This window comes from Oncorhynchus mykiss, chromosome 4, assembly GCF_013265735.2.
Source record: "Oncorhynchus mykiss isolate Arlee chromosome 4, USDA_OmykA_1.1, whole genome shotgun sequence".
Taxonomy (NCBI): Eukaryota; Metazoa; Chordata; class Actinopteri; order Salmoniformes; family Salmonidae; genus Oncorhynchus; species Oncorhynchus mykiss.
The window spans coordinates 4,854,521-4,872,115 of NC_048568.1; the positions used below are offsets into that span (position 1 = coordinate 4,854,521).

Sequence of the window (17,595 nt, forward strand, 5' to 3'; positions counted from 1 at the left end):
CCTCGGACTGAACAGCTGCCGTGGCACTTCAGCCATGCGGTGAAGTGGCTGCGCGCGCACCCCGAGGTTGAAGTCGCCCGGGTAGGTTTGGACCACAGACGCCTGTACGAGGAGGTCAGACGGACCGTTTGTGCGCCCCCTGTGGTGGGTACCCCTGTTGTGGTCTGGGAGACCATACAGGCGCGGGGCCTAGACAATCGTCTTAAGGATCTAAATTGGTTAAGCCTCCACAAGTGCCTGCCGGTACGATCCATCATGTACCGGCATAGCTTGGCACGGTCCCCCCAGTGCCCGATACCAACTTGTGGTGAGGAGGAGATGATACGCCACATGTACTGGGACTGTCCTTTCGCAGGAGTAGAGTGGGCCAGGGCTCAGGGTTTGCTAGGGAGAGTGAAGGGAGGTTTTGTTTTAACATGGGCGTGGGTGGAGAGAGGGGTAGGGGGAGCAGGGGGGGTAGGTAGGGACCGTTTTCTGTTGTGGCTGCTTATCAGTCTTTTTAAGAAAGGGCTCTGGGATGCCATGTATGGGCTGGTTAAGTCAGGGGAAGACATGGGGGTGGAGGGAATAGTGAGGAGAGTGGAGGGAGATTTGAGGGGGAGGATAAGGAGGAAGTGGGGCCACCATGCCGCCTTAGAGCGGTGGAAAGGGGGGTTGGGGCTTGTCAGGTAGGTAAGGTTTAGAAGGTAGGTTGGTAGGTTTTGTGGGATTTGGAATGCTTATGTTTATTGATGGCTTGTGATTTTTGTTAGTTTGCAGCAGCCCCCTGGAAAAGATTGGGGGCGGGCATTGGTTGCCTATCTCTTACCAGAGAGAAAGGGGTTCAGTGTTTTTTGAAAACCGATGGGTGTTTTTTTGTTACAAGTTTTGTTTGGATATGGGCATGTTAAAAGAAGTGTGAAATGTTCACCGTGTAAATGTATGAAAAGTTAGAATAAAAGCTTCGAATCATCTGTTCTTGTCAGTTTAATATCTGATAGGTCCCCTATCTGGGGACCATATATTAAATCGATTTTTGGAACAGGGAGATGGAATAGGGGCTTGCTCCGTCCACTCCACGCAACGAACTGGTATTGCAGTACCTCCAGGATCGGTGCACCCCCTATTCAACTTCCGGCGCCGACAGAGATGGCCGCCTTGCTTCGCGTTCCTAGGAAACTATGCAGTATTTTATTTTTTTACGTGTTATTTATTACATTGGTACCCCAGGTAATCTTAGGTTTTATTACATACAGTCGGGAGGAACTACTGGATATAAAAGCAACGTCAACTCACCATCATTACGAATAGGAATACGACTTTCCCGAAGCGGATCCTGTGTTTTGCCCACCACCCGGGACAATGGATCGGTTCCCAGCCGGCGAACCAAATAAAAGGCGCCGTAAAAGGGGCAGACGAAGTTGTCTTCTGGTCAGGCTCCGTAGACGGTCACATCGTGCACCACTCCCGGGCATACTACTCGCCATTGTCCAGTCTCTTGACAACAAGGTTGATGAAATCCAAGCAAGGGTAGCATTCCAGAGAGACATCAGAGACTGTAACGTTCTTTGCTTCAAGGAAACATGGCTCACTCAAGACACGCTATCAGAGTCGGTACAGCCAGCTGGTTTCTTCACGCATCGAGCCGACAGAAACAAACATCTTTCTGGTAAGAAGAGGGGCGGGGGGGGTATGCCTTATGATTAACGAGACGTGGTGTGATCATAACAACATACAGGAACTCAAGTCCTTTTGTTCACCTGACTTAGAATTCCTCACAATCAAATGTCGACCGCATTATCAACATCAACTACAGCTCAGCATTTAACATCATAGTACCCTCCAAACTCGTCATCAAGCTCAAGACCCTGGGTCTCGACCCCGCCCTGTGCAACTGGGTACTGGACCTCCCGACGGGCCGCACCCAGGTGGTGAGTGTAGGTAAACAACATCTCCACCCCGTTTTTCCTCAACACTGGGGCCCCACAGGGGTGCGTTCTGAGCCCTCTCCTGTACTCCCTGTTCACCCACGACTGCGTGGCCATGCACGCCTCCAACTCAATCGTCAAGTTTGCAGACGACACTACAGTGGTAGGCTTGATTACCAACAAAGATGAGACGGCCTATAGGGAGGAGTTGAGGGCCCTCGGAGAGTGGTGTCAGGAAAATAACCTCACACTCAACGTCAACAAAACAAAGGAGATGATCGTGGACTTCAGGAAACAGCAGAGGGAGCACTCCCCTATCGACATCGATGGAACAGTAGTGGAGAGGGTAGCAAGTTTTAAGTTCCTCGGCATACACATCACAGACAAACTGAATTGGTCCACTCACACAGACAGCATCGTGAAGAAGGCGCAGCAGCCTTTTTGGCTTGTCACCAAAAGCACTCACAAACTTCTACAGATGCACAATCGAGAGCATCCTGGAGGGCTGTATCACCACCTGGTATGGCAACTGCACCGCCCTCAACCGTAAGGCTCTCCAGAGGGTAGTGAGGTCTGCACAACGCATCACCAGGGGCAAACTACCTGCCCTCCAGGACACCTACACCCCCCGATGTCACAGGACGTCCATAAAGATCATCAAGGACAACAACCACCCGAGCCACTGCCTGTTCACCCCGTTATCATCCAGAAGGCGAGGTCAGTACAGGTGCATCTGGGACAGAGAGACAGAAAAACAGCTTCTATCTCAAGGCCATCAGACTGTTAAACAGTGGCTGCTGCCAACATACTGACTCAACTCCAGCCACTTGAATAATGGAAAAATGTATGTAAAAAAATGTATCACTAGCCACTTTAAACAATGCCACTTAATATAATGTTTACATACCCTACATACCCATACCCATTACTCATCTCATGTGTATATACTGTACTCTATACCACCTACTGCATCTTGCCATCTTTATGTAATACATGTATCACTAGCCACTTTAAACAATGCCACTTAATATGTTTACCCACCCTACATTACTCATCTCATGTGTACAGTGCCTTGCGAAAGTATTCGGCCCCCTTGAACTTTGCGACCTTTTGCCACATTTCAGGCTTCAAACATAAAGATATAAAACTGTATTTTTTGTGAAGAATCAACAACAAGTGGGACACAATCATGAAGTGGAACGACATTTATTTGATATTTCTAACTTTTTTAACAAATCAAAAACTGAAAAATTAGGCGTGCAAAATTATTCAGCCCCTTTACTTTCAGTGCAGCAAACTCTCTCCAGAAGTTCAGTGAGGATCTCTGAATGATCCAATGTTGACCTAAATGACTAATGATGATAAATACAATCCACCTGTGTGTAATCAAGTCTCCGTATAAATGCACCTGCACTGTGATAGTCTCAGAGGTCCGTCAAAAGCGCAGAGAGCATCATGAAGAACAAGGAACACACCAGAAAGGTCAGAGATACTGTTGTGAAGAAGTTTAAAGCCGGATTTGGATACAAAAAGATTTCCCAAGCTTTAAACATCCCAAGGAGCACTGTGCAAGCGATAATATTGAAATGGAAGGAGTATCAGACCACTGCAAATCTACCAAGACCTGGCCGTCCCTCTAAACTTTCAGCTCATACAAGGAGAAGACTGATCAGAGATGCAGCCAAGAGGCCCATGATCACTCTGGATGAACTGCAGAGATCTACAGCTGAGGTGGGAGACTCTGTCCATAGGACAACAATCAGTCGTATATTGCACAAATCTGGCCTTTATGGAAGAGTGGCAAGAAGAAAGCCATTTCTTAAAGATATCCATAAAAAGTGTTGTTTAAAGTTTGCCACAAGCCACCTGTGAGACACACCAAACATGTGGAAGAAGGTGCTCTGGTCAGATGAAACCAAAATTGAACTTTTTGGCAACAATGCAAGACGTTATGTTTGGCGTAAAAGCAACACAGCTCATCACCCTGAACACACCATCCCCACTGTCAAACATGGTGGTGGCAGCATCATGGTTTGGGCCTGCTTTTCTTCAGCAGGGACAGGGAAGATGGTTAAAATTGATGGGAAGATGGATGGAGCCAAATACAGGACCATTCTGGAAGAAAACCTGATGGAGTCTGCAAAAGACCTGAGACTGGGACGGAGATTTGTCTTCCAACAAGACAATGATCCAAAACATAAAGCAAAATCTACAATGGAATGGTTCAAAAATAAACATATCCAGGTGTTAGAATGGCCATGTCAAAGTCCAGACCTGAATCCAATCGAGAATCTGTGGAAAGAACTGAAAACTGCTGTTCACAAATGCTCTCCATCCAACCTCACTGAGCTCGAGCTGTTTTGCAAGGAGGAATGGGAAAAAATGTCAGTCTCTTGATGTGCAAAACTGATAGAGACATACCCCAAGCTGACTTACAGCTGCAAAAGGTGGCGCTACAAAGTATTAACTTAAGGGGGCTGAATAATTTTGCATGCCCAAATTTTCAGTTTTTGATGTATGTTTGAAGCCTAAAATGTGGCAAAAGGTCACAAAGTTCAAGGGGGTCGAATACTTTCGCAAGGCACTGTACATACTACCTCAATTGGCCTGACCAACCAGTGCCCCAGCACATTGTCTAACCGGGCTATCTGCATTGTGTCCCGACACCTACCACCCGCCAACCCCTCTTTTACGCTACTGCTACTCTCTGTTTATCATATATGCATAGTCACTTTAACCATATCTAATTGTACATACTTCCTCAATCAGCCCGACTAACCACTGCCTGTACAGGGTGGCGAGAGTGAGGAAACAGAAGAGTCATTGTCTGTTCTTTTGAGTTTTGAAGTTGAGTCTTTGCCTGACAAAGTGAAGTTAGGATATTTAAGTTAACCTGTACGAGCGTATATGCCGAATACATTACAATGTTACAGGTGTCAAGCTTACGGGCATGTGGCAGCATTGTGTAGGAGGGAGGGTGTGAGAAATGTGCAGAAAGGAATGATACAAAGGAATGTGTAGTATTGGGGAAAGTAGTGAAGTGTGTTAATTGTAGGGGTGTCCATGGAGCTGGGTGTAATATTCATATGTGTAAACATACTGAATTGTAATTGGATGCATTTTACTGCCATATCATACTGTGCTATGATTGGTTAAGACCACCCAAATGGTTAGGTCATGGGCAGTTTGATCCTGGTTGGCGATACGTGAACATACCAGTTATAGCTAGCTAATAAAGAGCTACGTTAAAAAATATCCTGTAGTACTGCATTTTATTATTTTGTACAAAGTGTGTAAAACAAGACACCGGGGATCAGAAATGTCCCGTGCGAGAGTGGCAGGTGAGGATTCCAGGGTTAGAGTAGTGCAGACGTTGTCATATGCTGAGGCAGTGAATAAAGTAGAGGAAGTTGGGTTAAGGGGGAGGAGTGGTGAGAGTAGTAGAGATATACCAGTACAGAGGGACAGGCCAAAAAGTGATATACGTTTCAGTAAGATTGGATTTTTAGCATTTATAGCAATGGTTATCAGCTGTGCTGCAGGGATGGAATGGAAGTTGCAGAAAATGGAGGTTGTGGTGGCAGATGCAGAGAGGTATTTGGGTGTGCAAGACTTGACATCAGAAGAGTTACAGGGTGTGTTAAGGGGTAATGTCCCATCCTTTCAGGATGATGGCATGAGGTAGGAATAAATACATTTAATTAGTGGAGAAGGGTGGTGTTAGTTTTATTTGATATAATTTAGAAATTAGTGAGTGTAGTGTTAGATGGTAGGGTATTTATTTAGTACATTCACATTTTTCAATAAAAGTATAAGGGAGTTGTACTCCAGTCTAGTAGGTGGCGGTAATGCAACAAATTGAATGCCAACCGCCGTTAAATCGCATAGAAGAAGGATAAGAAGACTTCCAATTAAAAGCGAGTGTATTTTGTCCTTACTAGGGAACCGTAGGCATTTGTATCATTCTCCACTACGACCTGTGGTTTGTGCTATCTGACGTGAGATAAGCACCGGTGGAAAGCTAGCAGTCTGAACTATGGAGCAGATACATGATATCCAGGTCGTTCCGTGCACCAACTCCAATTATCTGAAACCATTCAGGGTGCACTATAACCAGGTGAGTCAAAATAGCTCACTCGCGTCTGAATCTAGTCTGAATTCCCGGACGCATTAATTTCTATTGCTAGTAGCCCAACCCCCATTATTTTCTCCATTGCTTTATTGTGCTGCTTCAACGGCATAACCTTCATAAAAATACAGTACACCATATTTCAGTGACACTTATGGACTTAGCTATCTTAACTTTGCTTCACCACTGCCACCAAATATTTTCTCTTAGCATGAAATTTAGATTTTCAGGCAAGTAGCTAACATATCAGTTACTGTCTCATGAGCATATGCTTTACATTAACGTTAGCTAACTAGAAACCTAGCTAAGTAACTGGCTAGCTTGTTGGAAATGTACAACCTGATGCTTAGCTACAATATCTACATGTCTCCTGTGGTTGTTGTTGCACGTTGAGCGTTAGCTCATGTAATGTCAGGCCTTGTTGGGATGTGTCAAACTAGAGATGGCCTTGCTAGTTTGATAGTGATTTTATGAGGTCAGATGTTGAGCATTTGGTGCTGTGCTGAGCTTGCAAACCCATTTTACTTTCAGTGATATATTTTAATATATCTAGGGAACCCACACAAGTCCACTTATGTATAGAACCCACCAGTATTTTATGGCCCACAAATTATCTTGTGAAAATGTTCATCTACCTGAGTCTTTAATCTAAAGGGCAGCTAGCCACTCGGGAGATAAAAGGCATGTTAGGATAGCTTTCTAGTTAGCTACATTGATTCCACTAGTAACTGTCCTCTTAGGTACGTACAGTAGCTAGTTGTTTGGAAGATGGATACACTTGAACTAATTGCTATTAGCAATGTGATGTTCAAGACGACCATACTTGTATGGTTGATTGTATGTTTGTTGATAAGGAAATAGGTCTGGTCACAGGCAGTTAGGCTATTCATATTTAGCTACTCATAATAACACAATTGGAACCAGGTTTTGTGGTCGTTGTTTCAGTATGATATGTTGGATAAAGGAATACTAGACTCCGTAACATTCGTTGCCATTCTTGAATTAGGCTGTTACCACTTTCTGGATCGAAAGCTATGCTCAGGTCAATCAATAACATACATGTAGGCTTCTAGAGACTGGGCAAAGGCTGGGCCATTGCCTCTTTTGACACTTTCCTTCAGGAAATGTGGAATTGTTCTGCTGTGATTTCTTTGGCAGTGAGACTCTTTGGGGCAGGCAACGTTTCATCACATTCACTCAACCTTTCCTGAGATAATGACATTTCTCCTTCTGTGGATTTCATGAAGGGCATTAGGCACTGTTTCGGCAGGAGGGCACCTGTAGATATTTCCGTCCCAAGTGTTCTCCCCATCTGGGCTTGTGGTCCTGGCCTAACGCTTCCTGTCATTGAGTGTGGAAGTGTTCTGCTTCTCTGGCCCATTGTTGCTCTTTAGGTGTTTGTGAGTCATAGGCTGAATGACCACTGTTGAGCCCTATTGGTATGGCATTTTTTCCACATTTGTTGTGTTATAGCAGAGACTTGATACTTTAAGTAGGGCGTTAAAGGACAAAATGAAACTTTGGTTCTGGTGTTATACTTTGTATTGTTATAGAGAAACTTCTCATGAACACAACACTTTTTTTTTGATTTCATGAAGATAGGATTTGCCATTGCTGAGATCTTATTTTCAAGTTATCTTAAAAGATCAACAAGGTTGCAGACAGGTAAATGTTAATCCTAGTTAATAATTTCACCATCACCTGTCTGGATTTTTTAATTCAACATGTTTTGTCCAATATCTCAAGAGAGGGGGGTCATATTGTAATTAAATTGATTAAAAGTAAAGTACAATTTATGAAATAGAAATACTATATTATGCATATTAGGCACTACAGAATATATATTTACAGTAATTTAAGCCCAAAAATGTGAAGTACAGTGCATTGCGAAAGTATTCGGCCCCCTTGAACTTTGCGACCTTTTGCCACATTTCAGGCTTCAAACATAAAGATATAAAACTGTATTTTTTTGTGAAGAATCAACAACAAGTGGGACACAATCATGAAGTGGAACGACATTTATTGGATATTTCAAACTTTTTTAACAAATCAAAAACTTAAAAATTGGGCGTGCAAAATTATTCAGCCCCCTTAAGTTAATACTTTGTAGCGCCACCTTTTGCTGCGATTACAGCTGTAAGTTGCTTGGGGTATGTCTCTATCAGTTTTGCACATCGAGATACATTTTTTCCCATTCCTCCTTGCAAAACAGCTCGAGCACAGTGAGGTTGGATGGAGAGCATTTGTGAATAGCAGTTTTCAGTTCTTTCCACAGATTCTCGATTGGATTCAGGTCTGGACTTTGACTTGGCCATTCTAACACCTGGATATGTTTATTTTTGAACCATTCCATTGTAGATTTTGCTTTATGTTTTGGATCATTGTCTTGTTGGAAGACAAATCTCCGTCCCAGTCTCAGGTCTTTTGCAGACTCCATCAGGTTTTCTTCCAGAATGGTCCTGTATTTGGCTCCATCCATCTTCCCATCAATTTTAACCATCTTCCCTGTCCCTGCTGAAGAAAAGCAGGCCCAAACCATGATGCTGCCACCACCATGTTTGACAGTGGGGATGTGTGTTCAGGGTGATGAGCTGTGTTGCTTTTACGCCAAACATAACGTCTTGCATTGTTGCCAAAAAGTTCCATTTTGGTTTCATCTGACCAGAGCACCTTCTTCCACATGTTTGGTTTGTCTCACAGGTGGCTTGTGGCAAACTTTAAACAACACTTTTTATGGATATCTTTAAGAAATGGCTTTCTTCTTGCCACTCTTCCATAAAGGCCAGATTTGTGCAATATATGACTGATTGTCTCCCACCTCAGCTGTAGATCTCTGCATTTCATCCAGAGTGATCATGGGCCTCTTGGCTGCATCTCTGATCAGTCTTCTCCTTGTATGAGCTGAAAGTTTAGAGGGACGGCCAGGTCTTGGTAGATTTGCAGTGGTCTGATACTCCTTCCATTTCAATAGTATCACTTACACAGTGCTCCTTGGGATGTTTAAAGCTTGGGAAATCTTTTTGTATCCAAATCCGGCTTTAAACTTCTTCACAACAGTATCTCGGACCTGCCTGGTGTGTTCCTTGTTCTTCATGATGCTCTCTGCGCTTTTAACGGACCTCTGAGCCCAATTTTTCAGTTTTTGATTTGTTAAAGTTTGAAATATCCAATAAATGTCGTTCCACTTCATGATTGTGTCCCACTTGTTGTTGATTCTTCACAAAAAAATACAGTTTTATATCTTTATGTTTGAAGCCTGAAATGTGGCAAAAGGTCGCAAAGTTCAAGGGGGCCGAATACTTTCGCAAGGCACTGTATTTTAATTTCTGACCCACTGGAATTATGATACTGTGAATTATAAGTAAAATCTGTCTGTAAACAATTGTTTGAAAAATTACTTGTCATGCACAAAGTAGATTGCCTAACCGACTTGCCAAAACTATAGTTTAACAAGAAATGTGTGGAGTGGTTTAAAAACACGTTTTAATGACTCCAGCCTAAGTGTATGTGAACTTCTGACTTCAACTGTACATAGTCACATTCGCTATTGACTTTAGGCTATATGAACCCGTTTTCCAACAACACTTTTTATGCAGTTTTTATATACAGAGGAAGGAGACACGATCCTGCTCTCAGAATATCTCTGACTGAGGAGCAGGCAGACCAACTTCCCAAATAGGGGAGAAGCACTCAAAACCCACTAGTTGTTCTTTCAAAGAAAATAATACAAAAGTGGTAAGTCCGAAGACCTCTTCTATTACCAACCTTAATAAAATGGCAGCAAATATTCTTATGAATTCAGCAACCCATAATGAAAGGTAACTTTATTTATATCACCCCTTTTCCTGAAGTGAATGGTTTCACCCACTACTCTACTCTCGAACTGCGGCATTCTTTGATATCTACATTGCATGCGAGGTTGATGGAAACTCTACATTTTCATTTTGTCACACTAAGCTAGACAGAAAATGCTACCTGCTCCCATAATAGGCGATCAGCAATTGATACTAACTTCAATCTACTAGCCCTATAATGAATTTTATTTTGAAATTTCATCTGATGGGTTCTTTGAATCAGTACACCACACACACACACGATATCTAGCGGCATACAGTATCTGACAGCCACCTAGCTAGAATTTACATGCACCCCTACTGAAATCTCAAAAGCTCAGAACGTATTCATACCTCTTGACTTATTCCACATTTTGTGGTGTTACAGCCTGATTAAATAAAATGTAAATCTCACTCGTCTGTACATAATACCCAATAATGACAAAGTGAAAATATATTTTTAGACATTTTAATTGTGATTTTTTTTTTTCTTCCCCATTTGATTTACCCAACATTCGTAGCACTTTGAAGGTGCGTAATATATGTTTATTAGCACCCCTTGTTGGATGGGGATTTGATTTGAACAGACCTCCAGGCTGTGTAAGGGCTATTTGACCAAGAAGGAGAGCTGGAGTGCTGCATCAGATGACCTGGCCTCCACAATCACCTGACCTTAACCCAATTCAAATCAAATGTTATTTGTCACATACACATGGTTTAATGCGATTGTAGCGAAATGCTTGTGCGTCTAGTTCCGACAATACAGTAATAACCAACGAGTAATCTAACCTAACAATTTCACAACAGCTACCTTATACACACACAAGTGTAAAGGGATGAAGAATATGTTCATAAAGATATATGAATGAGTGATGGTACAGAATGGCATAGGCAAGATGCAGTAGATGGTATCGAGTACAGTATATACATATGAGATGAGTAATGTAGAGTATGTAAACATATTAAGTGGCATTGTTTAAAGTGGCTAGTGATACATGTAAAAAATGTATTGCAGCAGCCACTCAAAGTTAGTGGTGGCTGTTTAACAGTCTGATGGCCTTGAGATAGAAGCTGTTTTTCAGTCTCTCGGTCCCTGCTTTGATGCACCTGTACTGACCTCGCCTTCTGGATGATAGCGGGGTGAACAGGCAGTGGCTCGGGTGGTTGTTGTCCTTGATGATCTTTTTGGCCTTCCTGTGACATCGGGTGGTGTAGGTGTCCTGGAGGGCTGGTAGTTTGCCCCAGGTGATGCGTTCTGCAGACCTCACTACCCTCTGGAGAGCCTTACGGTTGTGGGCGGAGCAGTTGCCGTACCAGGCGGTGATACAGCCCGACAGGATGCTCTCGATTGTGCATCTGTAAAAGTTTGTGTGCTTTTAGTGACCAGCCAAATATTTTTTCTGCCTCCTAAGGTTGAATAGGCACTGCTGTGCCTTCACCACACTGTCTGTGTGGGTGGACCAATTCAGTTTGTCCGTGATGTGTACGCCGAGGAACTTACAACTTTCCGAGGGCCCTCGCCTCCTCCCTGTAGGCCATCTCGTCATTGTTGGTAATCAAGCCTACCACTGTAGTGTCGTCTGCAAACTTGATGATTGAGTTGGAGGCGTGCATTGCCACGCAGTCGTGGGTGAACAGGGAGTATAGGAGAGGGCTCAGAACGCACCCTTGTGGGGCCCCAGTGTTGAGGATCAGCGGGTTGGAGATGTTGTTACGTACCCTCACCACCTGGGTGCGGCCCGTCAGGAAGTCCAGTACCTAGTTGCACAGGGCAGGGTCGAGACCCAGGGTCTGTGGACCTTTTGTGGCGGTAAGCAAATTGGAGTGGGTCTAGGGTGTCAGGTTGGGTGGAGGTGATATGGTCCTTGACTAGTCTCTCAAAGCACTTCATGATGACGGAAGTGAGTGCCACGGGACGGTAGTCGTTTAGCTCAGTTACCTTAGCTTTCTTGGGAACAGGAACAATTGAGATGGTTTGGGATGAGTTGGACCGCGGAGTGAAGGAAAAGCAGAGGGAACTCAGTGGGAACTCCTTCAAGATTGTTGAAAAAGCATTCCAGATACAGCTGGTTGAGAGAATGCCAAGAGTGTGTACAGCTGTCATCAAGGCAAGGCAAAGGGTGGCTACTTTGAAGAATCTCAAATATAAAATATATTTTGATTTAACACTTTGGTTACTACATGATTCCATATGTGGTATATCATAGTTTGTCTTGACTATTATTCTACAATGTAGAAAATAGTCAAAATAAAAAATAGAATGAGTAGGTGTCAACTTTTTTTTGACAGGTACTGTATATAAAATGCTTCTTATTGTAGTCTTTGCTCGGCATCAGACAAATTTTTTGTGCTTCAGTTGCACTTCTAAACTCGGATGAGAATTCACCAACAGGCATTCCATCAGTAGACGGCGCTCTTACTGATGTATAGCTACTTTTCTCCAGTACGTTTTGCTTGTAAATGTCCAAACTCACCAAAAATTACTTTAAGTATCTACTACTTGTATAACTTTTTGAGCTAGATTGCCCGTCTTTGTAATTTGTTTTTCATTGTTCGCAATCTGGTAACAGATGCCCAATTAGCTTTTTTTTTGCCCCTTGTGTACTAAGACGGCAATACTGTAAATCCCGCGATGAAAGGCTGGCATGACTATATGAAAATCTGGATACCGCCCTATCCTAGTTAATGGATGATTTGATATCCATCCGAGCCCACCAACATGTTGGACAATTAACTAGATCCTAGCACAGTTCTTTCAGAATGTGACTGTCATTCATGTATTGTTTTTGTGTTGTTCACAGAATGGGACAAAGAAATCGTGGGACTTCATGCGAACTCATGACAGGTGAGCTTTTATCTGCCATTGACCCGTTTCGTTGTTGATAAGAGAAACTCCGTGCTAGAGATGGGGTGTACTCACATGAACACACTCAAACACACACTCTTTCAACTACCTCGCTGTCAGCTGAGAGGAGTCTTCAGATGTGAAGACCTTCAAAACCCCACATGCCCATCCCCCCCCTTCCTAACGCATTCCTATACCCTTCACTTTGACTTGCTACCTAATAAACTAACTAAATATAATATTGAGGCCATTTCCTTGAACTTGGGAAAGCCCAGACAATTTCTCTCTTCAGTCAGTATAAGCTCTAGGCATTTCTTGTGGAGATTTTAAAATCTGAGGTATAAGTTGACACTATTGTACCTAGGGACATTTTTGGCCGATACTGATATTTTCCTTGCCAAAAAACCCGATACCGATATTAAAACCCGATACCGATCATTCTAGTACAGTTAAATAGTTGAAACGTACAAACTGACAAAGTTAGTTTGTTGGCATTTACGTATATCCTCATTACCAGTAAAACATAAAACCAATTTCTTTCATTTGCTGTGCTGTTTCGTTGTTCATTTGTTAAGTCGTTTCATTCTCAACCAAGATTTCATCATACATTTCAAGCAGTGAGATTTCAGCTCTTTGTCCGTGGCCTCTTCCTCGGTGCGCACTGTACCTGTGTCCGTTTCCATCTTGTCCAGCTGTATCTCTAACATTTCACGTAAACCCTGTTTCTTGTCTGCATCGAAGTAGCGGTCCTTGTACCTAGCATCGAGCATGGTGGCGACACAGTAAAGCGGCTCAGAGAGAATGCCACCGACTCGCTTGTTCACAGCCTCTAGTAGAGTACATTCGGCAGTTTTGTTGAGCAGGCGTTTCGTGAAGCTAATAGCAGTGACGCCCATAGCAAGTAGCTCATGGATGTGCGTTTCAACAATACTGTGTAACTCCGGTATGGCTACGTCTGAAAAATAGCGCCTACTTGGTAGTGTGTACCGGGGCCCGAGGTGCTCGACCAGTCGGCAAAAGCCAACATCATCCACGACAGAGAGCGGTTGATTGTCAAGGGCAATGAATTCCATTATCTTGGCGTTAATGGATTTCGCGTTTTGAGTTGTCTCACTAAAATTCATTGCAAATTACAAAAAGTTTAAGAACAAATTTACTCACCTAGTTTGGATATCCAAAAAAACAAATTCCAAGAATTATTAAATAATATGAAGTCAACTTGGAAAATCATTCATCAACTGTTATAGTTGTAGATGGAGTTCTTATTTATCTCAATTGTTGGAAATAAGACCTATCGTGTTCCTGATGTTATTTCATGTGACTTTTCTGTAACTTTTTTGGTGAATGTGGGTTCCTATGTTAAAGAAAATTGAGAATACTTTTGGAAATCCCTTGTCTGCTTCCTTTTGATCTTCCTGATGTTATGGAGGTGATGGCAGTAACTGGTAACTTAAAGATTTCATCATGTTATTAGTCACTACCCTAAACTGTACTTTGACATTCAGAGTCCTGTACTTTGCTTAATTTATCTTTGCCTCGATCCTGGCTAGTCTCCCACAGTCCCTGCCACTGGAAAACATCCCCACAGCATGATGCTGCCACCACCATGCTTCACTGTAGGGATGGTACCAGGTTTCCTCCAGATGTGACACTTGGCATTCAGGCCAAATAGTTCAATCTTGGTTTCATCAGACCAGAGAATCTTGTTTCTTATGTTCAGTCCTTTAGGTGGATTTTTGGACCACTGTCTTGTACCATTTTTTAAATTTATTTTGTATAATTGTTATTTACTGAGGAGTGGCTTCCATCTAGCCACACTACAATAAAGGCCTGATTGGTGGAGTGCTGCAGAGATGGTTTTCCTTCTGGAAGGTTCTCCCATCTCCACAGAGTAACTCTAGAGCTCTGTCAGAGTGACCATTGGGTTCTTGGTCACCTCCCTGACCAAGACCCTTCTCCCCCGATTGCTCAGTTTGACAGCTCTGTGAAGTCTTGGTGGTTCCCAACTTTTTCCATTTTAAGAATAATGGAGGCCACTGTGTTCTTGGACCTTCATATGCCAACGAGTGTTGGTACCCTTCCCCAGATCTGTGCCTCGATACAATCCTGTCTTGGAGCTCTTCTGACAATTCCTTTAACCTCATGGCTTGGTTTTTGATCTGACTGTCAACTGTCAACTGTGGACCATATATATATATATATATATATACCGGTGTGTGTGTGTGTGCCTTTCCAAATCATGTCCAATTAATTAAATGTACCACAGGTGGACTACAATCAATTTGTTGAAACATCTCAAGGATGATCAATGGAAACAGGATACAGTTGAGCTCACATCAAAGGGTCTAAATACTTATGTAAAATGTATTTGTTATTTTTAATACATTTGCATATATATATATATATATATATATATATATATCACACACACACTACCATTCAAATGTTTGGGGTCACTTAGAAATGTCCTTTATTTTTTTGTCCATTAAAATAACATCAACTTGATCAGAAATACAGTGTAAACATGGTTAATGTTGTAAATGCCTATTGTAGCTGGAAACGGCCAATTTTTATTTTATTTTTTATGGAATATCTACATAGGCGTACAGAGGCCCATTATCAGCAACCATCACTTCTGTGATCAATGGCACGATGTGTTAGCTTATCCAAGTTTATAATTTTGTTAGCACAGCTGAAAACTGTTGTCCTGATTAAAGAAGCAATAAAACTGGCCTTCTTTTAGACTAGTTGAGTATCTGGAGCATCAGCATTTATGGGTTCGATTACAGGCTCAAAATGGCCAGAAACAAAGAACTCTATTCTGAAACTCGTCAGTCTATTGTTCTGAAAAATGAAGGCTATTCCATGCGAGAAATTGCCAAGAAACTGAAGATCTCGTCCAACGCTGCATACTACTCCCTTCACAGAACAGCGCAAACTGGCTCTAACCAGTACATTAGTGTTTCTCAAACTAGGCAGACTCCTTTAAAACAGAGTTTAATGGCTGTGATAGGAGAAAATTGAGGATGGGTCATCAACATTGTAGTTACTCCACAATACTAACCTAATTGACAGTGAAAAGGAAGCCTGTACAAAATAAAACATATTCCAAAACATGCATCCTGTTTTTTGCCGTAAGGCCCTACAGTAAAACTGCAACAAATGTGACACAATGCCCTGAATACAAAGCGTTGTGTAGCGGTTTCCCCAAACATCACTGAGTACCATTCTTCATATTTTCAAGCATGGTGGTTGCTGCATCATGCTATGGGTATGCTTGTCATTGACGAGGACTAGGGAGTTTTTTTTTGTGTGTGTGTTCCTGAGTGGCATATTTACAGATTTGACTTAAATTGGGTTGAAAAATCTATGGCAAGACTTAAATGACTCTAGCAATGATCAACAACCAACGTGACACCGTTTAATATATATTTTTTTAAAGAATAATGTGCAAATATTTGTACAATCCAGTTGTGCAAAGCTCTTAGACTTACCCGGAAAGACTTGGGTGTGAATACTTAAGTAAATGATATTTCTGTATTTCATTTTCAATACGTTGGGGGGGTGTAGATGGTTGAGGGGAGAAAAATAATGAATTTAATACATTTTGAGTTGGCTGTAACAAAATGTGGTGTAAACACTTTCTGAAGGCACTGTATATACTTTTGATAACCAAATCATTTTATGTTTCTAAAGGTATTGGGTAACTGATTTATTTTAATGTTTTTCAATGAACACAATAGCATTATCCTGAGTTAGTCTACAGTAACAATCTGCTACTGTGTGCATGGAACAGCAGTTATTCTGGGAAAAAGGGATATTTTGAAATAGAACTAAATGTTATAGGTCCCAGTTTTGGGACTGGTGTGGCAGATAATAGTTCCTGTAACAGGATAGATGATGAAACGGGAGAATGTGGCTTCTCTTTCAAAGGTTCTTTCAATTATTTTATTCAACATTCTCTAGTGCAAACTGTCTTTCTGTCTTTTCATTGTATTTCAATGTTTTCTTGTTTTTTTTGTCTTTAATCTCACACCCCTGACATTACTTCATACACATATCAAACATGCATCAATTTACACGTAAAAAATATTCAAATCCAGTTCACATCCTCAATCTTTACATTTGTACCCTAAACACTTAACTTGAATTTGCCTGTTTAGGCTATAATTATGAAGTTGATTGTTGCCCACTCTAGCCCCATAGGAGACTGTAAAACATGAAAGCCTTTAAAGACTGGTATAACTTCAAATTAGTTAACGTAAACTCACTCACTTTTGTACATCGCCTTGGTCCGTGCAATTGACCTTATTTTATCGCCCCAAAAACGTAATACTTCCAGATCAACTGTAATGTCAATACCATTGTAAAGCACAATTTCTCCCCTTTCCAACAAAATCAATTACATGACCTAAACGCTGCCCGTTTCTGCATAATTCAAGCAGAGCCCTGTCGGGTCTTTTTGAAAATGGCACATGGGGAAGCGAAACTAATGCATGATAGTGAGAGGGAGAGATGTTGTGTGAAAAAAAGCTATTTTCCCACTCGATCTGTCCAACTTATCACCTTAAAAATAAAAAGTTAATAATCTGTCTTTTTGCCTCACAGATTTGGGACTGCTGCAGCAGATAATTTATCCTGTGTTACAGGAACTTATGAAACGAGAGAACCGTAGTGCCAGATCGCATATAGTGCCAAGCAAACACGTCTCACTGCCTCCTACTGGCCAACAGTAGTATAAATTCATCGCAATGGCGAGAACTTGGACTGACATTTCGGTAAAAGCATTCTTCCCCAATGAAAATAAACAATACAAACACAAATGTAACTGTACATTTAGTGTGCGTCACACTAATCTCTTTTGCAAAGATAATAGTAACT

The 17,595-nt window shown here is 42.0% G+C and overlaps 1 protein-coding gene and 1 pseudogene across 2 annotated transcripts in view; both read left to right on the forward strand.

Annotated features, from left to right (window-relative positions):
- The first annotated feature begins 937 nt into the window (after positions 1-937).
- LOC118964514 lies at positions 938-1,104 on the forward strand (annotated as a pseudogene).
- A 4,724-nt stretch (positions 1,105-5,828) lies between these two features.
- Positions 5,829-17,595, forward strand: part of LOC110521980 (uridine diphosphate glucose pyrophosphatase NUDT14) — a 38,943-nt gene continuing 27,176 nt past the window's right edge. For both annotated transcript variants that reach the window (XM_021600004.2, XM_036975502.1), the window contains exons 1-2: positions 5,829-6,024; positions 12,671-12,714. In XM_021600004.2, the coding sequence (XP_021455679.2) occupies positions 5,944-6,024; positions 12,671-12,714 (125 nt within the window). In that variant the 5' untranslated portion in view covers positions 5,829-5,943. The remainder of the gene's footprint in view (positions 6,025-12,670; positions 12,715-17,595) is intronic.